This window comes from Notothenia coriiceps, unplaced genomic scaffold, assembly GCF_000735185.1.
Source record: "Notothenia coriiceps isolate Sejong01 unplaced genomic scaffold, NC01 NC01_scaffold00026424, whole genome shotgun sequence".
In the NCBI taxonomy this organism is placed as follows: domain Eukaryota; kingdom Metazoa; phylum Chordata; class Actinopteri; order Perciformes; family Nototheniidae; genus Notothenia; species Notothenia coriiceps.
The window spans coordinates 2,054,807-2,077,486 of record NW_011359125.1 but is presented as its reverse complement, the minus strand read 5'-3'; the positions used below and the strand labels follow the sequence as shown (position 1 = coordinate 2,077,486).

Genomic DNA, 22,680 nt, shown 5'->3' with positions numbered 1-22,680 from the left:
CACGAGATCAAAAAATCGCAGTATTTACTCTTATAAACGGAGATCAACAAAAGGAAAGGGAAAAAGTCCTCTGCATAGGCAAGCAAGGTTGGATGTGAGCGTGGTTTTTTTAACTTAATTTTTGGTTAAGAGTTCATAAGGTATTTTAGAAACAATTTTAGCAAAGAAAAGGTAAGATCCTAATGAATTTGTATTTTAATTTTCTAAACAGTAAGTGTTTTTGTAAAATCCTATAGAGGTCTAAATCTTAGGCTCCTACACCCCATATAGAAGGGTGGAAGAAAGGTATTAAAACAGAAGCTTCTTATGTCTTGAATCTGGCTTACCAAGGATCCTATCCAGGGACATATGATTGAAAATACAATAATGCATTTGACGCATTTTGCAGTCTTTTTGCATATTAAAAACGGAGTTGGCGACACTAAAACTGCAATATAATGTTTCAGTAGCAATAATACATATGACATATATTTTACATGTCTCCAGTACCGATAAAAAGACCGATAACGTCGGAGCTTAATGGTACCACGGTCTTTAATAATTCAGCCCCGGGGCCCGTTTAATACCGGGGCTCGGTACCCATCCCTACTTCACACTGAGTCACAAATAATTAAAAACATCAATGTACAAGAGATCCAGCTGCTTGACTCTGGAACTCTTGTTCACATGTCCACATCCAGAAAGGCGCCATTGGGCATTCCTCATGTCGGCTATTTAATACAGTATTCAATGTATCTTCATCCTCTTATTTTTGATTTGCAATTAATTGTGTGACTTTGTTTCAGTGTCCTTTCTTTGACCAGAAAATAGAAAAGCAACTGGAATTTTTTTCCCCTAAATGATACAATTATCAAAGGGGGCGGGCAGAATTCCACAATAACAAGTGTGCTTGAGAACTATTGTCACTTTGTTCTGTTGTTAATGCTTCAAGTTTGTATTGAGATGGTCAATTAGAAAGCAAAACTTTTCTGTTTACTGGTTTAAGAACAAAAACATGATTTAGTTACTTTTACTTGTCTAAGAAAGAAAAACAATTAAAACAAAGGTTACTGGATTTTCTTTCATTACTATCTCTAAAATATGCAGCAGCTGACAGGAGGAAAATGTGATTAAAAAACGATTTTCACTCTGAACTCCATCAGGTTACGATTTGTTTTTGTTTATTTGGTTGATGCTCCGGAGCTTTTGATCACATTATCTTCATAGGCCCCCACTGAACTTCAGACTATAAACTGTGAGTTTTTTTGTTGTTGTATTTCTGTGGTGGGCTCCGTCAGACCCTTTGGAACAGAAATTAGAATTGAATCAGTTTTCTAAAGTCACAGTGTGGACGGTTTACCTGTAGACTTCCTTCAGCCTCTGCTTCTTCCCGTGCTCGTTCACTTTGCTGTCCACAGCCGTGATGAGTTCCTTCACACAGCGCAGAGCTTCACACACACAGCTGTGGTCCTCATCAGAGTCTGTCAGAGCACAGAGGAACACATCGATCACACACTGGAGCACAGAGCAGGCAGTCACCCTGTCTCTGGGGGAATCACTGTTACAGTGCATTCCTTTGTATGCAGGACGTGTCTTCACTCGTACCTTTAGTGTGCTGCAGAATCCTCTGGATGAGGACGGGGTACTTGGTGATCCTCTGAGTGATCAACAAAATACACTCTGGAATACTGAGCCTCCGCACTATGCTGCTGCTCATCGTTTTCTGCACACACACACACAGAGGGCATTATTGTACCTCCACGTAACACCATGCAGATGAATTACAGCTCTGTAACAACCCCTAAAATGTCCCAAAAAGACATGATATGTTTGGATTTGAGATGGGTGCTGACCTTGATGAAGCCTTGGAAGCGTTTATCTTTGGCGTGCAGGTCTTTGTAGAGATTAACCGCTTCACTGTGGCGACTGCAGAACTTCCCGTAGACTTTCTTCATACGATCAGCGCTGCAGCCTGAAAACTGGAGTGAAGAACACTTTCAGAATCCCCTCAGATGACAAATTCTCTTAATGTTCATTCACATTTCAGTGGATGATAACATGTGGCCATAACAATTCAATGTATTGATTGAATGATAGGACATTCAAACAAGAGGAAGACAAAGTTCAATTAAACTTGAAGAAAATAACTTCTAACCTCTGATGTCCCCCACTGGAGAAAGAAGGCAACAGTTCATGAAGCCTCAAGTCCAACATGTGTATTATCATGGGGTTATTGTAGTTTGGGGGCATAATGCACAACTTCTAGAGGCTGTCAGTATCATGACAACTTACATGAAGTGGTGCAAGAATAAGTCCTAAACCCAAAAATGAGTTTAAGCATTTAGATTTGAGCATTTTTTCAGGTTTTCTTGTCTTTTTTTTAGGTTTTGGTTTGATTCCCGCAATACGGTCTCTGTCTAGGGTTGATAAAAACGTAAGAAATTTTCTTTTTTTGTTCTAGGAAATAAAAAAAAGTAAAGCAAGTAAATACCCCACTGGTGAATGTCTGAAGCTTTTTTTGTATCTTCATAAAAGACGGTTGCTAACAAGTGAACATTAGCCGCCTTTAGCTTTGATGTGACGTGTCATGAGACTGTGATGTTGTTTGTTAATAGCATGACATTGTAAGTTCTTCTGGCGATTGCATATATGCTTCAACTATTTTCCGTATTATTACAATATCCAATGAGAAAATCCCTTTGCTTTTAGTAGAGGGGGCCCTTGCGATACTAACTTCCAGGTCAGCCTACAAAAATACGTCATCACTGCACCACTATATATGAACTGCTAAAGTATTGTGTGATGACCAGTGATCACCAGGTGTGCACATGTGTTCCCTGAAGTAACCTTGGATCACCAGAGGAGCTTTCAGTACAGTCTGTCTCCCTCCCCATCACAAGAGTCAAGTATCAAACATTATCTCTAGAGCAGGAATAGTGTTACTCTTCTTCTCCTCTTGCTCACCTGGTTGAGCAGCACATCCCCGATGCTGCAGATCAGGAAGTTGCTGCTGCCCTCTCCCTCAGTGGACGAAGCCTTCTTCCTCTCCAGGAGCAGGGTGAGGAAATGTGTGTGCGTTTCCAACAGGTCATCCAAAACAGGGAAAATCTACAGAGAATGATCCACAGATTTTAATTCAAGTATTTTATTGATGACATCTTATTAATGAAGTGAATTGGTTAGCTTACGTTCAGGAGCAGGGCTTCACCACTACTGAAACCACCAGCTAAGCTACCATTGCCGCTCAACACATCCAACCTCCTTTGTCTCCAATGCTCCCTTTCCCTTCCACTCATCCATCCCCCATTCTACCTCATCCGTACCCACATCCCTTCATCCCTTCATCACTTCACCACTTCATCCGTTCATCACTTCATCCCTTCCTATTTCCCTTCATCCCTCCCTCGCTATATTCTTTCATCCCTCCAACCACCTCGTGACCCACTCAACCCTTCCCTTCCCTTCCCTCCCTCCCTCCCTTCATCCCCACAATCCCTCCCTCCCTTATCCCTTCGCCCTTTACTCCTTACACACCCTTCACCACTCACATTACAGTCAATATGTCCTGTAAATCAACATATTGTGGTGGTCCTTCCGGCGCAGACTGAAAACTCATCTCTTTCGACTCCACTTCGAGCAATAGAATTACTAACAAAGCACTTATATAGTAACAAAGGACTGGCTTATCTAAAGCCAGTTGAGTAGCACTTGAAATGTTCTAGCTCTATGAAACCTGATGTTCTTATATGATTCTGTTTTCTTCAAGTTTGTATCTTGGTGGTCGAATGCACTTATTGTAAGTCGCTTTGGATAACAGCGTCAACTAAATGTAATGTAATGTAATGTCCTTGCTAGTGAAACTGTGTGACACTCAGCCGATCCTCACCTTGTCCAGAGTTGTATTGTCCAGCTGCAGGTCCTTGTGCAGGCCTTTGTAGTACACCTCCGACATGATCCTCAGAGTCCTCACATGGTGGAACTCTGTCTGGTACAGCTCTGTGGAGAGAAGATCCATATTATGTACACATACATGAACGGAGCATTGACACATACAGCTCTTCCTCTCTCTCTACCATAGATGACGTCTTGTTTCTTTATTTCATCTTTCTTCAACGTTTTCAAGAACTTCTTATCCATCGTTCCGCTCCAAGAATCAGCTTCTAGATCTTTGACGTCCCACTCAAATTCTCCCATCAGCTGACTGTCCATCATCTCAGTACCTACACAAGCGCACACAAATAATAAGAAGAGAGACACTTCAGAGACACATTCTCCATTTTCTTTATACAGGTTATCAGTGTGTGTGTGTGTGTGTGAGAGAGAGAGAGAGAGAGAGAGAGAGAGAGAGTGTGTGTGTGTGTGTGTGTGTGTGTGTGTGTGTGTGTGTGTGTGTGTGTGTGTGTGTGTGTGTGTGTGTGTGTGTGTGTGTGTGTGTGTGTGTGTGTGTGTGTGTGTGTGTGTGTGTGTGTGTGTGTGTGTAAAAACAACTGTTTACCTTTCGGACGAATCTGAAGATTCGTCCGAAAGGTAAACAGTTGTTTTTACACACACACACACACACACACACACACACACACACACACACACACACACACACACACACACACACACACACACACACACACACACACACACACACACACACTACTGCATTGTATGTTAATTTTGAGTATATGAGAAAGGCGTGGATGTATACTAGATTAGCAAGAATGTCTGAGTAGGCGATGTGAGCTTACTAGTACCATCATAAATTGAATAGGCAATACATTATGGTTGACTATGTATTAAACAGAAGGTTAGTATGCAATTTCAACAAATTGCTCTGGCTGACCACTGCTGAGGTTTAAGCAGGGTGGAGCTCTGCTGCGTATTACATAAGGTCACCAATCTCAATGTAATAATAATTTAAGTTTGTTCTACCACAACTACAATGATTGGGTGACGTTTAAAAGTCCCCCCTGCTCACCTTGACTATGTGCAGCTTTGGCAGCAGGTTGCAGTCGGCCAGGGTCATCTCATCCCCGTCCAGGAACTTGCGGCTGGAGACCTTGACGTCCTCGATGCTGTTGTGGTCGATCTCGTCGGGCAGCGGTGAGCGAAGATACTCGTCCAGCTTCTGCAGCGTCTTCATGAGGCCGCGCTCCAGACCTATGAAAGATAGTTTTAAGTTAAATTCTATTTTCAGTAAATAATATTTAACAATGTTAAACTGGGCTCAACAGTGCCACTCCCAGTGGTCCACCACATGGGGGCAGCATTTCATCAAGAGAGTGGGCATGAACACTACTAATGCAGGGAACAGACACATCATGAACACCAGTACAATCCTAGCAACACTAGCATTGTGAACCACTGCTGTAACAAATATTTTATTATAAGTTAACTACCCACCACACATTTGAATTAATCGCACATATGATTTGACCTTACCCTGTATCCATCTGTCTATTGATCAATCACTAACAATTCATTCTATTGTTGGAAATTATAAAATGAATGTTCGATCCAGTAGTTCAACAGTACTTGTGAACTGTAACTTTGGAGAGCACTTATCATTGAACCATGAGATTCAGCCCAAAATTCTGTTGACACAGCCTGGGATTTCACCTACAGCTCACCATGGCTCAATATTGTTCCCAGGGTGGAGAGAGCGGTCAACTAAAAACATGATACAACGTCTCGGTATTTTGTGCAGATCATAAAAATCATTCAAGGGAAACAAGTCCACAAATGGTTTCAACCAGGATAAACCAGAATCTATGGAGACTATATACATACTACAATACATCTAATTATCTTATCAGGGAAGTGTGTAGGTGGAGGGAGGAGATAGTGCGCTCCAGTTCATTCTCAGGATAGCTGCAGTGTGGTTTTCCAGAGAGCTCCAGCAGGTGAGACAGGGAGGGTGAGGACAAGAGGAACAAAAGCTCTGTGTTCCGGAGTGAGGCTGTAAACCACCAATCAGGGCAGGGCTAACAATCTCGCCTAGCAACCAGACAGTTCTCCAAACACAATTGGATGGTTTATGATCTCTGATCTCATGCGTGTGTCTGTTTGCATGTGTGTGTTTGTGTCAAATACAGATAACTCACCCTCATTTGCATCTGGTTTGGAGTTCTTAATGAAGGCTGAAAACTTGGCAAAGATGTCCATCCCAGCTGTGTTTGACTCTGGGTGTCTGGCACCAAGCTTGATGTACCTGCACCCAAGAACACACACTCAGGTAAATATACATCTGTATGTACATATGAGGAGGTTAAAGTGCAGTGTTGATAACATTTATATAATGAAAATAAATGTATCCTTTTAACTATTGTTGTTTGGAAAGACAGACACTGATACAGCATATTTCTCTGTACTGCCTGCATTAATTGTCTATAAATGACATCAACAAAAAGCTCTATATAGTCATATTTGTGGACTTTTGACATGTTTTCCTTATCATACCCGATATATTCTTTGGACACTATCATAATCGGTTTTATTACCGAATGGGTTTACACATACGAGGTATTTGTTTTGTTGTATATGGTGCATATAAATAAACCTTTTTTTATCGGAACAAAATGGGTTAGGTAAAACCTTGTACAACCTAGATCTATATGGCCTTTAGCTTTAAATACTTGCTAACAGAGCAATTAAAAGCTTATAGTGTCCTCATGACAGTGTGCAGTGTGTACAGAGATTAGGTGTGTCAAAGCGTGGCTGGAGGGTTGAGACAGACGGCACTCACTTGGGTGGGGAGAGGACATCCTCAAGGAACTCCTCGATCTTGTTGATGTCAGTTTTGACCTCGCCGTTGAAGGTGATGAAGGGGGGGTGTGTGCCCGGGGCCAGGTTCTGGAGGTCGGCTGGCTTCCTGGAAGAGAAATTAAGCGAATATTAGTGGATTTAAGAAAAGGGAACAAAAGTAACAATGCAACCAATAAAATCTCTATAAAAGTGGTTCTGGTCTGTTTGAATACGTGTAAACACATTCACTGTATATACCGTAATTTTCGGACTATAAGCCGCGCCTTTTTCCCTATTTTTCAACGCTGCGGCTTATATAACGGTGCGGCTAATCTATGGATTTTTACAGCTAACGGCCAACACCTTTAACTCTATGGGCTCTATGGCCGGTCCGCGGACCCCTACCTTTAAGCGGCGGGTTCCAGCAGGAAAAGCTGGAGGCCGGAAAAGAGTGAGACAGGTAGCGCGCAAAAGTAAAAGTGGAACCGAGAGTGGTATGCCGCTGCTGCGGCTTATATTCAGGTGCGGCTTATAGTCCGAAAATTACGGTATATATATTTCAAGCTAATTCAAACATTGAGAGTGATGTGTGTTTTCCTCTGTCCCCATGAGTGTGTTTGTGTCTCCTTTTCTCTCTGCGGCCTTCAAACCAGCACATTTTGTACCAGATGTCTTTGGCAGGCAGATGACACTGACATAAAAATGAGCATGTGTTGAATGAGGAGTGTGAACACAACTCACTTGGGAAATCCACAGAGCCCAGATGCTTAAATCCCTTCAGCTTAAAGGCAGCCAAACTAACAGCGGTGTCTTTTTGAACCTAACAGATTAGTGTTAGCCAGCAGACAGTGTGAATCCTCTTTGATGTTATGTTACTAGCAACAACATGTATCCATAGAGAATCTAATACGCTCCAGCGGTGGCTGTGTTTTGGGACAAGCCATCTGAGGGCACAGAGGAACAGGAAATGACTTCAACTCTTAGGAATGCAAAGGGGAAGTGGCACCCTTACAGATTTATATCCAAGATGAGCTGGTAAAAACTTCCTTATGACTCGCATGCTTTTATCACAGAAACAAATATGATCATGATATCCTTGACCCAAGAGAAGACCTTAACATGTGACATACATGTCCTTCTACAGGTGTAACACTGTTCTCCCATTTAAACACTACAATAAAAACAGCCATAAACACAGCACACAACTTCTGTTGCATTACACATGCACTTTATGTTTACTCAAGGTTACCGACACTAAAACACATGGAGTCTGGATCTCTTGTTCCCCTGGAGAGGAGTAAAAAACAAAACTCACTCCAGCTGAACAAAGGGGTTGTCAGACGAGTGAAGGGTAAACAGACACTGCTAAGTAGGCGGACATCCTACATTGCTTTTTACAGGAGATCATCCAGCTCTGTACTGTGCTACTTGCCCTCCGCTAGGGAAAATCTATGGAAATGAATCTGAGCAGTCATCTAGATTGTGCATGCATGTGTGAAGAAACCCAGATGACTTGTCAAAAAGACCCAATATCTATCATTATATTTCTGTTGATTTGTGTTGTTGCGAGACGCCCGGTGTTGAAAGAACGGATGAAATGCGTTTTGGAACATTACTGCAGAAGTCTCGAATCTCTGAGTCAATACACACATGACGCAGAAAGACCTTATAAACCACACGTTGATCTGATGTCTGAAAATAATCCGGCATTTGCCCGTCCCGCCTTAGGAAGTGGAACAAAATGTAGGGTGATGAATCACCAAAGAGAAACTGATGGGTTTGGTAGAAGTTCTGCTACAGGAGTCCATACGTTACTTTGAAGTCAACGTTTTCTGATTCCTGTGGTGAAAAATAACATGTTCCCCACCAAAATCTGGAAAGGAAGTGGGTGGAACCTTAAATAGCCTCTCCAGAGTCTATGTGTTTATATTCCTCCGGCCTGAGAAAGGGTCATGGGAAAACCAAATAAGCAGTGGGGAGGTAGCGAGCGTGTCGGGGTGGGGCTGTATCAAAGCGCTACAGAGCTGCCAAGGCCTTTGTGGAAACCTCCAGAAGAGAAAAAGAAAGAAGGATGGAGACGGAGAGCCAGACTCACCTCTTGAGGTCCACTGTGGTGACGTTGAAGACGACTCCTTTAAGCCACAGGATCATGAAGAGCCTCTGGGAGAAGGGGCAGTTTCCGATGCTCTCGCCATCACTTCCTGCCTGAAATAGACACACAGATTCAGGCGAGTTAGAAGAGTAGATTATCAGCGATATTGTTCCTGAAGACTGAGCACACAAATGGTGGCACAGGATCGTATTGAGAACATTGAAAGAGAAAGTATGTATTGTACTGCCAAGCAATGTGCAACTATGGATGTTGGCAGCAGAAACATTTAAACAACCTGTACATGGCACTAAGGACCACCCTATTGTTGTCTATACTCGCTTGAAAGCCAGCGTACTCTTTTGGCAAAAACAGTCATTTTATCTAGCTGAACATGAGAGTTTCTAGTCTATAGCTGCATTGATCGGTTTGTTTGTGTGATGATACAACTTTGGTGTTTTAAATTAGGTAATTCCGATTAACCAAAAGTCACACAAGACAAACCAACTAACCAATGTCTATAGGATAGAATTCTGCAAGGTACTGTCAATTATGCATGTCAATTTGGTGAACAATTATGTAAACTTAAAGTGATATTAATTAGGAGGGCCTTTCTTTAAGGTAGCGAAAAAGTGTTGTTACTGGCCCCATCCACATCAGTACATTGCTTCCGTGCCAGTACTCCTACCTACTTCTTCAAATTGGCGGTGTGCAGACCGTCCTCTACTGTTATACAACAGCTATGGATAAGTACCTCGTTCAACCCCACTTAAAACAGTACAAACTATCCCTTTAAAAAGGACACATCCCAGATTGTAATTATTGCAAGCATAAAATAAATATCAAGATAGCAGATCTTAAAAACATCTGTAACAGGTTTCAGGCCCTGATAACACCTAGGCTTAATGCTGAGGCCGAAACACCCCGAACAATCTTGATAGAGATCGCATCTCTGTTGCTCAACCTTTATGGCCCCGGGCATTTTACTGCACTCACCCAGAGAGGGCCCATCGCAGACAACGACTCTTTCATACACATTACATGCTGCCCTCGGAAAGATTTAAGTAGGAGGGAAAGAGTGGAGAGAGTCGACCCCCCTTGTCTTAAATACTTCAGCACACTTCCCCTCCATTAAAGTGCACAACAACTGTCCAAGAGTAAGAGGAAACTTCTGGAGTGATTAAGACCGTGGTCCGCCTCTTATTTCCTCTTTTGCTAGACTGTACAAACACAAGACCAAGAAGTTGCTCAGGGAAGTGTATCAATGGATGCGGCACATGTCTTTAAAATGAATGACCATATCTCATCGGTTAGCACCAGACAAAAACAAGAGTGCGTTTCGAACACTAGAAACACAACCTGCTTGCTTTTTTTTAAGCTAAAGAACCGATAGAATAGTCTGAGCGCTTCATGGAGGACAGGGAAACATTGCAGTGATTTCTGTCTCACTATCACACACACAGCAGTATAGAGAAAGACGACGGGAGGATGCTGCAAGCTGTCAGAGATATCTCCGCTCTTCCTAACAACCATCCATCTCTTTGTCTCCCACTCTAAATGATTAGAGACTCAAAGCCATGTATGGAGTGAGTCGGCTGTAGCGCAGGACAAATTTGGTTTGGATTCTACATCAGAATGCAGAATAATAGATTAATTTGATTAACTGAGCCTTGTGAAGTATCCTAATCAAATCTGCAATGCTGATCGAGTAATGCCTGCTCCAAGATATAGATTTTCCGTATAAAAAAAGAAAGAAAAAACCTTTATTCTACCTTGTTTACACATCACCAGACATATATTTAACAACCGTTTCCATAGACTCAGAGCATTGTGACTCTATGAATACAAAGACTCTTGAGGTATGCCGTTATCCAGACAAGGCAGGCCAAAAGAGAATGCACCTTATTCATCCATTCACAAGGACAAGCATGGAGGTCATTCAGGTACCGCCACTCTGAGAATCTTGGTTCAGTGTGTTATTGTAGCAGAGCCTTAGCCAAAGCGGCTGAATATCGTTTGGCTTTGTCTGCCTCTTGTGGCGTCACTCACTCCTCATTCTGCATGCACTCCTGCAAAGGTAATATGCAAAGTGTGTCTGTACGAGTGATGCAAAAGCCGTACTCAAATCACATAGACCAGAAAAAGAGCGCAGAATAAAAACAAGATTCAGATGTAAACCACTAGCTTAACAGAGTATTGTTTAACATCAGATGTGCATGTCCTGCAGCGTCTTTAATAGTGGACTTTGTTCTGGAGTGTTCTGGAGTCCTGCAGCTCCTTGCTGCTGCGGACAGGCCGGCTGCTGTCGTCCTCTGTGTGATGCCCAGTGGGATGGCTCTGTTTGATCTGCCTGCTGGTTCCTATTGTACTGCGGATGCCCCGCCCCCCACTCTGAATTCAATATCTGCAAAGCTTGGATTAGATTGTTGCCTTTGTCCAGCAAATTAAATTCCCCTTTTCACCTGACATGGTTCAATTCTGATATAAAGCATCGGCCATGAAGAGTATCCCGGTTCTTAGCCTTTCATACATTACACTAGCATTAGCTGATCTTTAGCGGATCAGAAACACATCAAATGGGATGATAACTCCATTTTCCCCATAGCGCTTACACCGACAGCGCACCATTCAGTTCTGGATCAAGGGAGCACAGCAACCGTTCCCATGACAATGGCCAGGGACATTATGACATGCACACAGCGTAGAAGGGATCACAAAATCACAGGTGAGCTCATTTTCTGTAGGGGTTGAGAATTCAAATCACATAACGCAATGTCTTTTTTAATTAAAAAGATGTTTGCTGTTCTTCAACACAATGAGATGCTTTTAAGCTCCAGTTCTGCCTCTGGAGTTGCCAAGAAGATGGCCACAGCAGCTGAGAAAGACAGTTCAAGCTTTTCTTTCTCTTTCAGTCTGTACTCAGAGTCATGGCAATGCTCCTGCCCTCTGCAGCAGAGAAGACTGCAGCTCTCTGTGAAAGACACTGCAGAGAGAGGGATGAACAGCGAGAGAGAGATATCATAATAAATAGGGAGGGAACGAGGTGTCAGAGACATGAGGAACAAGCGGTAATCAATGCTCTTAGTGGGAGGAGAAGACGGCAGGCTTCAGAGGCCGTGTGCTGTTTGGCACGCTGCTTCTTCTTTCTTCTTCCTTCCCCCTTTATCCGTCTCCCCTTATCCTGGGCCCCTCTGTCGAGTCAGAGGGGGTTGGGCATTTTAGGAGGAGGCAGAAACTATTCCAGAAATGTCCCTTTACTCCCGCCGAAGAGGGGGCTTTGTTTAGTTGAAGTAATGATGCTGTTGGGGCAGCATTTCCGCAGCCTGTGACATATAAACTGCTGCTCTGATGTGTAAGTGTGTAGGAAAATATTGATACATTTTTATAATCACAATAAAAAGTTCTGCATATATTGTATAGACTAGATGTAGTTACCACTCTTCTGATAGCATGACAAATTTAACTTATTTTTACAAAGATTATATGCAAATTGTGTGTGCTCTTAATACAATGACATATTTCCAAAACATAATAATAAAAAAAATGTCAATCGCAAAACACTGCCTAGCATACAATATTGCAATGCATCGCCATACTGAATTGTAGCCCCTGTATGATGATATTGATTGTATCGCCTCAGTCTTGAAGTGTACAGCTCTACAATAAAATAAGGGATGCTCTACATTTAAGTATAGATTCAAGTGAGGTAGTTTTATATGATAAATAATAATTGTAAAAAATGAAATTATAACATTGCACCTTAGAGAACAACCTCAGGGGATCATTGAGAAACAAAAATTGATATAATGAAAAAAAACTGCTCGGTTAACATTATTTTCAATTCTCATTCATTTATTAGAAATTGGTCCGGGGCTGATAGAACGGCTACTAATTGGTTTAGGACACACCTCATAACCTTGTCCATGCTCCACCCTACCAACACTTTCCAGAGTGCCAGTATTATAGTGGGACATTCAGAAAAAATGACTTCTGGAGAACCTTCCATACAGCAGCATCACAAAGCGCTTTTTGTTTGTGGAGTTTTAGGCACGTCACTAGGTAGCCAGGGGGGGGGGAGAGGGGGGGAAATCACCCTCATAAAAACACACATACAAGGTAAGAAAGTACCTTGAGTGGGCCCTTTTATGGCTAGGAACTTCAGTTTAAAAATACCCTTTTTTCCAAATACAAGCAGCATTCTGCGCTCAGTTTGGAGCCTGTTATGTTGCCTCCTGTGTGAAAAATGACTCACATCTTGCAGACGGTTACACCATCTTGCACATAGATTCGTACTTAGATTTCCTCTAATGAGAAACGGCTAAAATAACGGCTGGTGTGCAGAAGCAGCTGACTTCTTGCTAACAGACTCTCAAGCTTTATTTAGGCTCCATGGATGGACTGCGAGTCAACAGATGCTTGTTTATTTAATGCCGAACACACACAGCTGCTGATGGAGGGTGTGAGTCATGCTCAAGTCGGATGTTATCTAGGAGTCTGTGTCCAGGACAGCGTGGCCCCACAGCAGAACAATGAGGCCTCAGTCAGCAAGGGGCCCGTTGTGTCTTTAAAGCCCTTTTTCACAGTGTGGTCATACCTCTTTATCACTTCCCTTATGACTGCGCTCATGCTGATGTTATGACCCACTTAACACTTCTCGGGAGTAATGAAGATGAGGCTTTAAAGGGCAACTATCATGCTATTTTTAGGCATATATTATGGGTCTCAGATATATACAAATATATAAAATGTCTGTCTTTGATGTGTTTTTCTCAAAATACAAACAGATCATGCATTTTAGCCAACCCACATACCCCTCTTTTGCAGCCCTGTTAGAGAAACGCGGATTTTGGGTCCATAGCTTAATTTAAAAAAAAGAGGAGGCGGAGCTAATGCCTGATCAGAATTCTACCGGAAATAAAGTTACATTTTTGCTGTGATAAAACGCCATCCTGTTCTAAACCACATCAAGGATTATTTCTGAAACAGTATGGAGCTCAAATGCTTTTTCTCTTGCAGGTTTATCACAAGGTGAGTTCCTTTTTTTAATTCCTGTACATTACAGGTTAGCTCTGAGTGTTAGCGAGGCTTGCTAATGTAAAGAAATACCATATTACGTCCAAAACACGTCAGGCATTGTTTCTGATAGCAACTCTCTGTGGGTCCACCATCCGAAATTACGTAATATCGGCAGCAACTCTGTATCCGCTCGTTGTACCCCCGTTTTAAAAGATGTGGGTACGGAGGAAAAGAGAAAGGGTTTTATTTTCTGACGCTGCTTGAGTACCCCGACGCACCGGGGAAACATATTTATGTATAAAAGACATAAAAAAAGTACATTTTGAATGACAGGTCCCCTTTAACAAATAATCTCAAATATTATTCGTAGATTAAAAGAGATTCTCAATACATAACAAATGTACTTGCTATGGTAGGTTTCCTTGCCCTGGCTTATACAAATAGTTTTTTTGAGTAAATTAAAACAAAGATTGGGGTTGATTGTCATGTTTTATCTCATACAGTAAAATATATCGGACCAACGGCGACGTGTCACGGATGTCAAGTAACAAACATTGTTGCGTCACAGAAATGGTATGGCAATCACCTCTCCTTCTCACTAATCATGGACTAGTTAACTGAGTGAGTGAGTTAAAGTACAGGCCATAGCAGATGTGCAATCACTTTTAACCACTTGTGATTAGCCATGTGGGTTGCTGGATTTACTGGCTTGACGTGGCATTTCACTGCCTAGGGCAATTCTTATTGTTGAGCCATTTGTATGTCCTTGAAGGTGTGTGCACCTTCAACATCAAAAAGGGATCCTCTTCACAAGTCCATAAGACTTTTCAAGCAGGCACAGAAAATCCAACATCACCGCTTTCATTTTCCAGTGTTACATACATGACTCCCAACAAATTTCTACCAAGTTCTCCTACAGTTCTAAGACTGGTCTGATGATGTGAGACCAGAGTTACAGTCGCCAGCATTCAGGGACAATGGGTCCTGTTCAGGCCGGGCACAGTCCTCCCAGTCTCTGCTCACAACCTAATTTTAGTAACATGTCTGACGTGCCTTCCCCTCCCCAACACACTTCATGTTCTAAATTGGGTGGGCTGCTCAGCAAGTTCAAGCCACACTTTGACCGAATAAGGAACTGACGATGTAACAAGGGCTCAGCTCTCCGTCTCCTGCTCTGACACACAGCAGGAATGTCCGTTTGAGAGTGGGCAGCCATGGAAACGTCATGGCAACGCCTCTCCCTGTTTGCTGGACAAGTATAATACTAGGATGACGCTAGATTTTTTATATTAAAACTTCTCATTTTTGTTCAGCATTTAGAATTGGGCTGAGACAAATATTAATCAATCAAACATAAAATAATTCTAACTATTCTGGTACAGTGGTGCAGGAATGAGTCCTAAAACCCGTATATGAGTCAGCATTTTGGGACTTCTGATGGCTCGTCTAAAAATAATCTTAATGGGTTTTTAGTTAGAATCCTGAATAAGGTTTGTGGTTACAACATGCTTAAAAGATGTTGGCGCTATGTTCAAACACATAATACTTCACTAATGTCGTGGATATTTTAAACTCGTCAATACTGTAAAGATGTACAATGAGAGTAATCAATAATAAACTGGTGAAAGCAAACAGCGTTGTCTTATTGGTTATTTATTTGAAGCTTCAAAAGGTACAGGTCTCACAGAGTATAGGATAGTCTGCAGGAGTGTGCACAGAGACAAATGTGTGTGTGTGTGTGTTTTATAGAAGACTGTTGCTGTGCAGAGAGTAAAAGAGATCAGACTTTCTCCTGACTGTTATCTTACAATGCTCTAATAGGGAGAGCCGCATTCTCCAGGTACGACCTTGGCAGGAAGCTACCGTGTGGTACAAAAGGTTGAGTTGACCAAACAGTTTCTCAGCATAATATCATCATTTGGTTTTACCATATAAAGTAATATAAGAAATTGCTACTACACTAAGTACCGCAAGTATCCGATGCACTGTTTTTTCAGGTAAAATCTTACTTTGAGGAATACAACCATGTTTTTCAACAAAACCCATAGTCTTATTTTATAAAAGCCAAACTTCTCAAATATAATAATTGTTCACTTGACAAAATAAAGTATAAAGTAAAGTAATTGCGAGAATTCACTTTATAGAGACTTTATAAGTAAAAACCCCCAGGCATCAAATGGGACCTTTTGGTACTCAACAGTCTTCAATAGTGCTATTGGCAGATTTCCCCCATCACCTAGGGCTGCTCAATTAATCATATTTTGAATCGCAATTACGATTATGGCTTGCAACGATTATGAAAACAACGTAATCGAAATAAAACAATTATTTTTTTATTATTATTACTTTTTTTTTTCAAATTATTTTGTAGGTTTTTCAGTTGAATTATACTNGGGGGGTCAGTGGGGGTCAGTGTACGGACAATAGGCTGGCGCTCGACAAGCTTTATATGACTTGACAATCAGGGAAGAAGTGTTTAAGCCCTGCCACACACACACACACACACGCACGCACGCACGCACGCACACACACACACACACACACACATACACACACATACACACACACACATTTGCTGCCATGACCTGCTTTCACTGTGTCAGCCCCCCCCCCACACACACTTTTCTTTACTTCTTAAACCGCTTGACTTTCTTTGTTTGTCTAAATTCCACACAGTCACCTTTTATATTGACTGATTAAAGATACACACAGCAAGTCAGAAAGAGGGCTGACAGTATTTATTTAGTGCGCAGAAGTTCAAAAATAGCTTTCAGTTCCAATCAGGGTTTATTTCTATCGGTTGTACTTATTGAGGTCTGGGAATATGAAATCATCCTAACAACAGAACAACTAGGAAAGTGACACAAGCTGTGTCTTTCACACACAACTAGGCGAGCCTAACTTCCCTGGCATGTTCTCACTTCATGTATACAGTACATAAATCAGGTACATTCATACAGACACATTAACAGTATATATGTACTGTATATGCTGAATAAAAACACAAGTTGTCAAACAATTCATTTACGATTACCCTAAAGAACCTGCAGACATCTTTAGAACCATAGGTGTATATCCATGAGACGTAATGTGTTTTTCAATAACGTTATGCACAAATGCATACATGCCAACCTTTCCAAATCCAAAAGAGGTAGGTTTGCGCGCGGCAAATGTGCACGCCCAAATGAGGTAATCAGAAGAAATGGAACCCCAGTAATTACATGTATAAACCATGTATTTAACATATATTGCATCATTTTATGCATTTTTCAGAAAAAGTGGTAGTTTGGTAAACAGTGACATCAACGACATGTTTGGTCTGCAAAATGTCCAAAAGTAAGAGAATGGGAGATAAATATCCCAAAGTCTCCACATTTTATTATATTTTTAATGTGTTTCTATTCCTCTTTCAGTTGAGACAGTAGATGAAGGAGGTATCAGGATGTAGAACATTGGATAAAGACAGGTTCATATTCTTGTTTCATGTTGTTGAGATATTAGAGTCAAAGGTTTGCACAGAGCGAAATATCTTTGTGTTGCGCCATAAATCAGAAAATACTACATTAAGTCATTTCCTGCATTTGTCTACTGATAAAGTGTGATATAAATAATGTACAGGCTTTCAGATTGCTGTAGTTCTCTAAACAGAGACATTAACGACATGTTTGGTGTTGAAAATTTCAGAAAAAGTGAAAGAATGGGAGATAAATATCCTCAAATCTCAAAATTGTATTATATTTTTGTGTGTGTTTGTGGTCCTCTTTCAGTTGAGACACTGTAGGTGAAGGATGCTTCAGGAAAAGACCAAACACTGGATGTCTTTCAGTCACCAACATGTGTTTTCGAGACACATACTAACGGGGAAACCCTGCAGGACTCAAATGCCTCGTCTATGTTCCCCTAAACTCATTTGGGAGTGATTACCCATCAGCCCCGGGGGTAACGCTGCCTTTCCTCGTTACCCCCGGTCTGCACATTGTTTCTCTTTCAGAAACAAAGATGAATGTTTGTATGATGGGATCATTGACACGCTGCAAACGGTGTCTATGTACAGTAGTGTCATTTTTATTTGCTATAGTTTGGGAGGTTTGAAGATCGGTAGGGAAAGTCAGCTAAGTCGGTAGGCGGTAGAAACATGTCAAAAGCGGTAGACTACCGCCCAAATCGGTAGGGTTTGCAGGTATGCAAATTAAATACTGATTAATGCAAGAACCTGAAAAGTATGACATTAATTGAAATGATGTATAGTGAAATGAAAGATAAAGCAGAGTTCAGACTGGGGCTAAACTGCTTCTGAGAAGAGTCGAGTCATGACACTGAAAGTCACCCCTTTCTGTTATTAGCATCTATTAGCGTTCATTAGCATGCTTTGCATGATTCACTCATGTTTAAGTGTCTTGCTCAGCTTAACAGAATATTAAAATCCTCTCACAAGGAGGAATGAGGTTTCGCTTTAATAGCACTTTGATACATGTAAATGGTTGTCCCTAACATCAAAAACATGTAGTATCTCACAGTTTGTATCATATCTTACTGCAGGCGCAAAGCACAGCGCGACTGTCATCACTAGATCCAGGCAGCAGGTGACAATCCAAATGTAATGTAATGTAATGAAGGAATCTTCCACACAACAAATGTGTCATGATGATTCCACTAAAGCTTTGTGTACAGCTTGTTGGACGGTGCACTTCAGTTTCTCCTCTCCTCCTCTGTCCCAACACCACCTCAGTTACCCCTTTCCCACCGAAGCGTCGACCACCCATTCACTGTTATTGACCGTTTTGAAGAGCGCCATACCTTTTTAATGTTTTTTTTTATTATAGCGTATATCATATATACTATCTATATATTTAGTGTAATCAATACATGAGCTGTATCAAATGTCAGACTATCACAAGTAAGATTTTTAATAAAAATCAGTAATGACGCAGCTCCAATCGGGCACTGGACGTGGAAAAAGAACTGGTTCGCAACTGCAAACTAGCTCCGAACCAAAAAAGCACCGGCACGGAGCTAGAACCGAGGGGAAAGAGTGTCATCTCCCCCTGCATCCCCCTGCCTGCAGGCCATGCGTACCACAGCCTTTGGAAATCCCCAAATGGGTTTCATCTGAAAACAGGTTTCAAGATTTACCGGTTTATCCATTTTTATATAATGAAATGAAAATGGATAATTGTTAAGCCCTTATACACAGCTTTTATTAATTAGGAGACTGAACAGATGGCGTTAGGCCTTGCTCCTCCTCACTGAGCACACAGGTAACAGCACAGCTGAGACTCACTGAATGCATGTTCCCTTTACACTACAGGGGTCGGCAATTAAGTTTGGCCTTGGGCCGATCTTTTTCTGAGCCACTAGATGGCGAGCCGGAACATAATCAAAGGCTAATTTAAAGTGGACCTATCATGCTATATTTGAATAATATATTGTAGGACCATACCCATATAAAGGCATATTTATACTTTTTATTTTTCAAAATACCAGCTTGTGTGGTGTTAAGTGTGTGTGTGTTGTGTGTTGTGTATGAACATTTAAGTGGTGTGTTTGTGCGCTAATGTGGCAGATCAGTGCCAGGACGACTATAACTTGACGCAGCACCGCTCAAACCAAACAGGTTAGTCTTATTTTTATTTTTCGTGTGCTGTGTTTATAGTGTGGGTTATGGGTGTGTCGTGTTGGTGTGTGTGCATGCTGTGGCGAGCATTGTGTGTGTACGGTGTGGAGTTACACACCACTGACATGCTCTCGTCATAGTCTCCCAGCAATACTCTGACACGCGTCTGAGTTTCCTTCGATTGAACCAACATACTCAACCCACGGACACGCACCGGCACGCACACGCTACGCACACGCCACGCGGCGCACACACGCACACACACGCGCACACCACCACACGCCACGGCTAGTGAGTATATGCACTTCACTCTTGTTTGGTGTGTCTTGTGTGTGTGTACTAAGAATACACTCCAAAACTTACCAGTGTAATAAGAGAAAAAGGGGAGTTTATACCTATAGTACTGAACGAAAGAGCACACACAGGGGTCTGAATAGTACCATTCGCCATATGCACCCACGCGCGCCCCCCGATGATAGTTCATTCCGAAACAGCTCAACCTTCCTACACCAAACTTGTTGTAGTACAGATTGTCTACACGTTGATAACATTTCGCCTTCTGGGGCGGGGTGGTGGGAGGTTTGAAGGTGTGACATCTTCTTCTTCTTTGATAGGAATGTAGTGTATACTAAAATTTACTTTCTGTTATTGCTCTTTACAACGATGCTTTTTTCTCTCTATAAGTCACGGTTCTGTGGTCTATCTAGTCGTCTGATGAAATGTACGTACAGTATCTCTTATCTATATATTTCAACTCAATCCCAGACTTTTACTTACTATACTTGGATTATCGTCATATAATCTACCACCTTCAAGGTGCTGTCTCTAGGTAGACCTAAATTCTACTCTCTACTATATAATGAGTAGTTTTCGTTAGGCGATTATTTATATGGGTATCGTGAATTTATATATACACTGTCGCTATTATGAATTCAAGTCTCGTTGTTTCGGAGACTTTGTGTGGGTGTTGTGATGTGTGTGTGTGTGTTGCATGACCAGTGTGTACTTGCAGGGGAAGTAGTCATAGTTCCACTCGAACGATTAACTCGACAAATTTTTACGTACACTGGCTCTCATATGTCTCTCTCTCCTCCTCGTACCTCTAAGGTTTATGATCAACCCTATTAATGTATTTTTCAAGTTACCGACGCTTACTAGACTGGGGTGCCTCATGGGTCAAGGACCTTCACGGGTCACTCTATATGGGAGTTAAAAGTATCCCACCACACACCACCTACACATTGAATAAATAGATTTTGTTCTTTCACGAAATTCTTCAGATCTACAACAATAAAGAATACATTCTTTTTATAGTATTTACCTCAAGTAGTAAACTAAATTCCGTAACAAGGTTAGCAATAAATTAGAGTACCACCTTTACGTTTTCACTACGAAAGCCCCTCAGAAAACCAAGGTACACCAATTTCAATAGATCTTCTCATTAGTCGAAAAGGAAACTCTTTTCTGAAAATCACCCAAGAATATAAGTATCCAGTCATTGTGGGTCACGTCGTCGCTAGGTGTCAATCTGTCAGACTCCTCTAGGTGCAGCGTCTTTACGGTTGTATGCCATAAGGGAGTTTACATACTAGTACATAGGTCTAGATTAAACAAATACCTTGTTGGTTCCATCTACTACTACCTTGATCGTAGTAGTCTGCAAATGTCACCAATTCGTCCCGGCCGACATTTAGGTGACTAGTAAGAATGCTAAAGACCAAAGGTGTCAACGAATATGACATACAAAAACGGTATTATTAGAAAAGGACGTACATTTGTCGACATAGACCAACACACTCACAGTGTAAGTGTAAGTCTGCTCTCTTTGATTCTTCTCTCTTTGTCTGATATGTATCTCACTCCATCCCGTCTCCACTCACTCCCCCACCTCTCTCTCGGTCGACATCGTCTTTCCTCTCTCTCCGAAGACAGACCCCATTTGTTGTGTGCGTTGTCATACTTGTTGCAACGATACCGAATGTTAACTTAACGACTATAAGCGGGTATTGATTGGTCTTCTGTTTTGTGTGTTACTTGTAATTTCCTCCACCTGTGTCTGTGTTCAATCTCCCTAAAAGATTTCCCGGGGGGATGCTACATCACTACCCAGTCCGTATATCCACCGCTCGGCCCGTAACCACCGTGGCGGTCGTTATTAGAAATCGGGCCGTTCAATAAAACTCATATTTGTAAATTTTTTTTAACTCCAAAAAAAAAATAAAAAAATATTAACCTACTTCAGGTTATATCCGGAATTATCACTATCTGCTTAGATGGATGTACTTCTTACAAAACATGAAAATAGGTACAATCTCTCACTTACTGTGTGTCGTGTTCCGTGTTAGTCCCCCCCCCCCCCCCCCCCCCCCCCCCCCCCCCCCCCCCCCCCCCCCCCCCCCCCCCCCCCCCCCCCCCCCCCCCGCCCCCGCCCCCCCCCGGTCGCCCCACGTTGACTGTGAGTATCACCTATATTCATCCACCTGTCGCGCACACGCACTTATCGTTATACGCACAAACACCCACACCTTTTTATTGTGTCGAGTCGAGTGATTAGTTAATTTGCATTACAAATGAATATGTCATAGCAGAGTGTCATAGTTCGAAGTCAGTTTTTGTAACCTGTTGTTTAGCTCTTCGCGAACTAGTACTGCCCGCCCCCATCACACGATTACGACGGTGGTGGGTCAACCATCGAAACAAAACTTCTTTTCAACTAAGTTTTGCGTGTTTTCGAAACCAAATTGATTCAACACCGTCACACGCCTGACCCGGAGACAACTCTAGTGTCTTGCCGTGGCGTTGTTCGGGGGGGGGGTTCGTAAACTTGCACAGTGTACAAAATTTTAGTTAATGAATTCCCCCTGGATAGTACGTTTTACGTGAAAACATGCAGAAAATATGTACTTCTATACAGGGGCCACACGGTCCCTTGGTCGCGAAAGTCTTTATTTTGGGAGAGAGAAAAGGAGTTATCTGGTTTTACGAGATTTTGCCACCGACGTTGCCTAGACTATGTCTAAACTTTAACAAGACTGCAGTCTTTGCTCCCACGAGCGATATACCCTTGAGAGGTGGATAGTCCCTTACCCCCTAACGCACCGTAACCATTGTCGTACCATTGTACTTGAGCACCGAGCGGGGAGGAAACGTCCCCGCACCAGTCGACCGTCGAGTTAAACGGTTCTTAGTCCGGAACATTTTCTGTCCCGACCTTATCTCGTTATCTCGATTTACTCCGTACGATTTTACG

General features: G+C 42.0%; 2 protein-coding genes across 2 annotated transcripts in view; both read right to left on the bottom strand.

Moving 5' to 3' along the window:
- Positions 1-1,335: 1,335 nt before the first annotated feature.
- Positions 1,336-4,201, bottom strand: LOC104957135 (A-kinase anchor protein 13-like). Its single transcript, XM_010784747.1, has 6 exons — positions 4,053-4,201; positions 3,866-3,975; positions 2,944-3,087; positions 1,833-1,958; positions 1,585-1,702; positions 1,336-1,460 (listed from the first exon to the last, which is right to left on the bottom strand). Exons 1-6 carry the CDS (start codon positions 4,189-4,191, stop codon positions 1,336-1,338), a joined length of 762 nt encoding a protein of 253 aa, XP_010783049.1. The 5' UTR covers positions 4,192-4,201.
- A 723-nt stretch (positions 4,202-4,924) lies between these two features.
- Positions 4,925-22,680, bottom strand: part of LOC104957133 (chloride intracellular channel protein 4-like) — a 32,699-nt gene continuing 14,943 nt past the window's right edge. The window contains exons 2-5 of the mRNA XM_010784746.1: positions 8,807-8,916; positions 6,713-6,838; positions 6,072-6,178; positions 4,925-5,127 (exon numbers count right to left, since the gene is read on the bottom strand). Coding sequence (XP_010783048.1) covers positions 4,925-5,127; positions 6,072-6,178; positions 6,713-6,838; positions 8,807-8,916 — 546 coding nt within the window. The remainder of the gene's footprint in view (positions 5,128-6,071; positions 6,179-6,712; positions 6,839-8,806; positions 8,917-22,680) is intronic.

Bases quoted from the DNA above. Each gene is read 5' to 3' on its own strand.
- LOC104957135 (XM_010784747.1), bottom strand. From the start codon at position 4,191: ATGATGGACAGTCAGCTGATGGGAGAATTTGAGTGGGACGTCAAAGAT. The intron at 1,703-1,832 runs GTCAGCACCCAT...GTGTGTGTGCAG, and splicing joins GCTTCCAAGGCTTCATCAAG to AAAACGATGAGCAGCAGCAT. The intron at 1,461-1,584 runs GTACGAGTGAAG...GTGCTCTGACAG, and splicing joins GATTCTGCAGCACACTAAAG to ACTCTGATGAGGACCACAGC.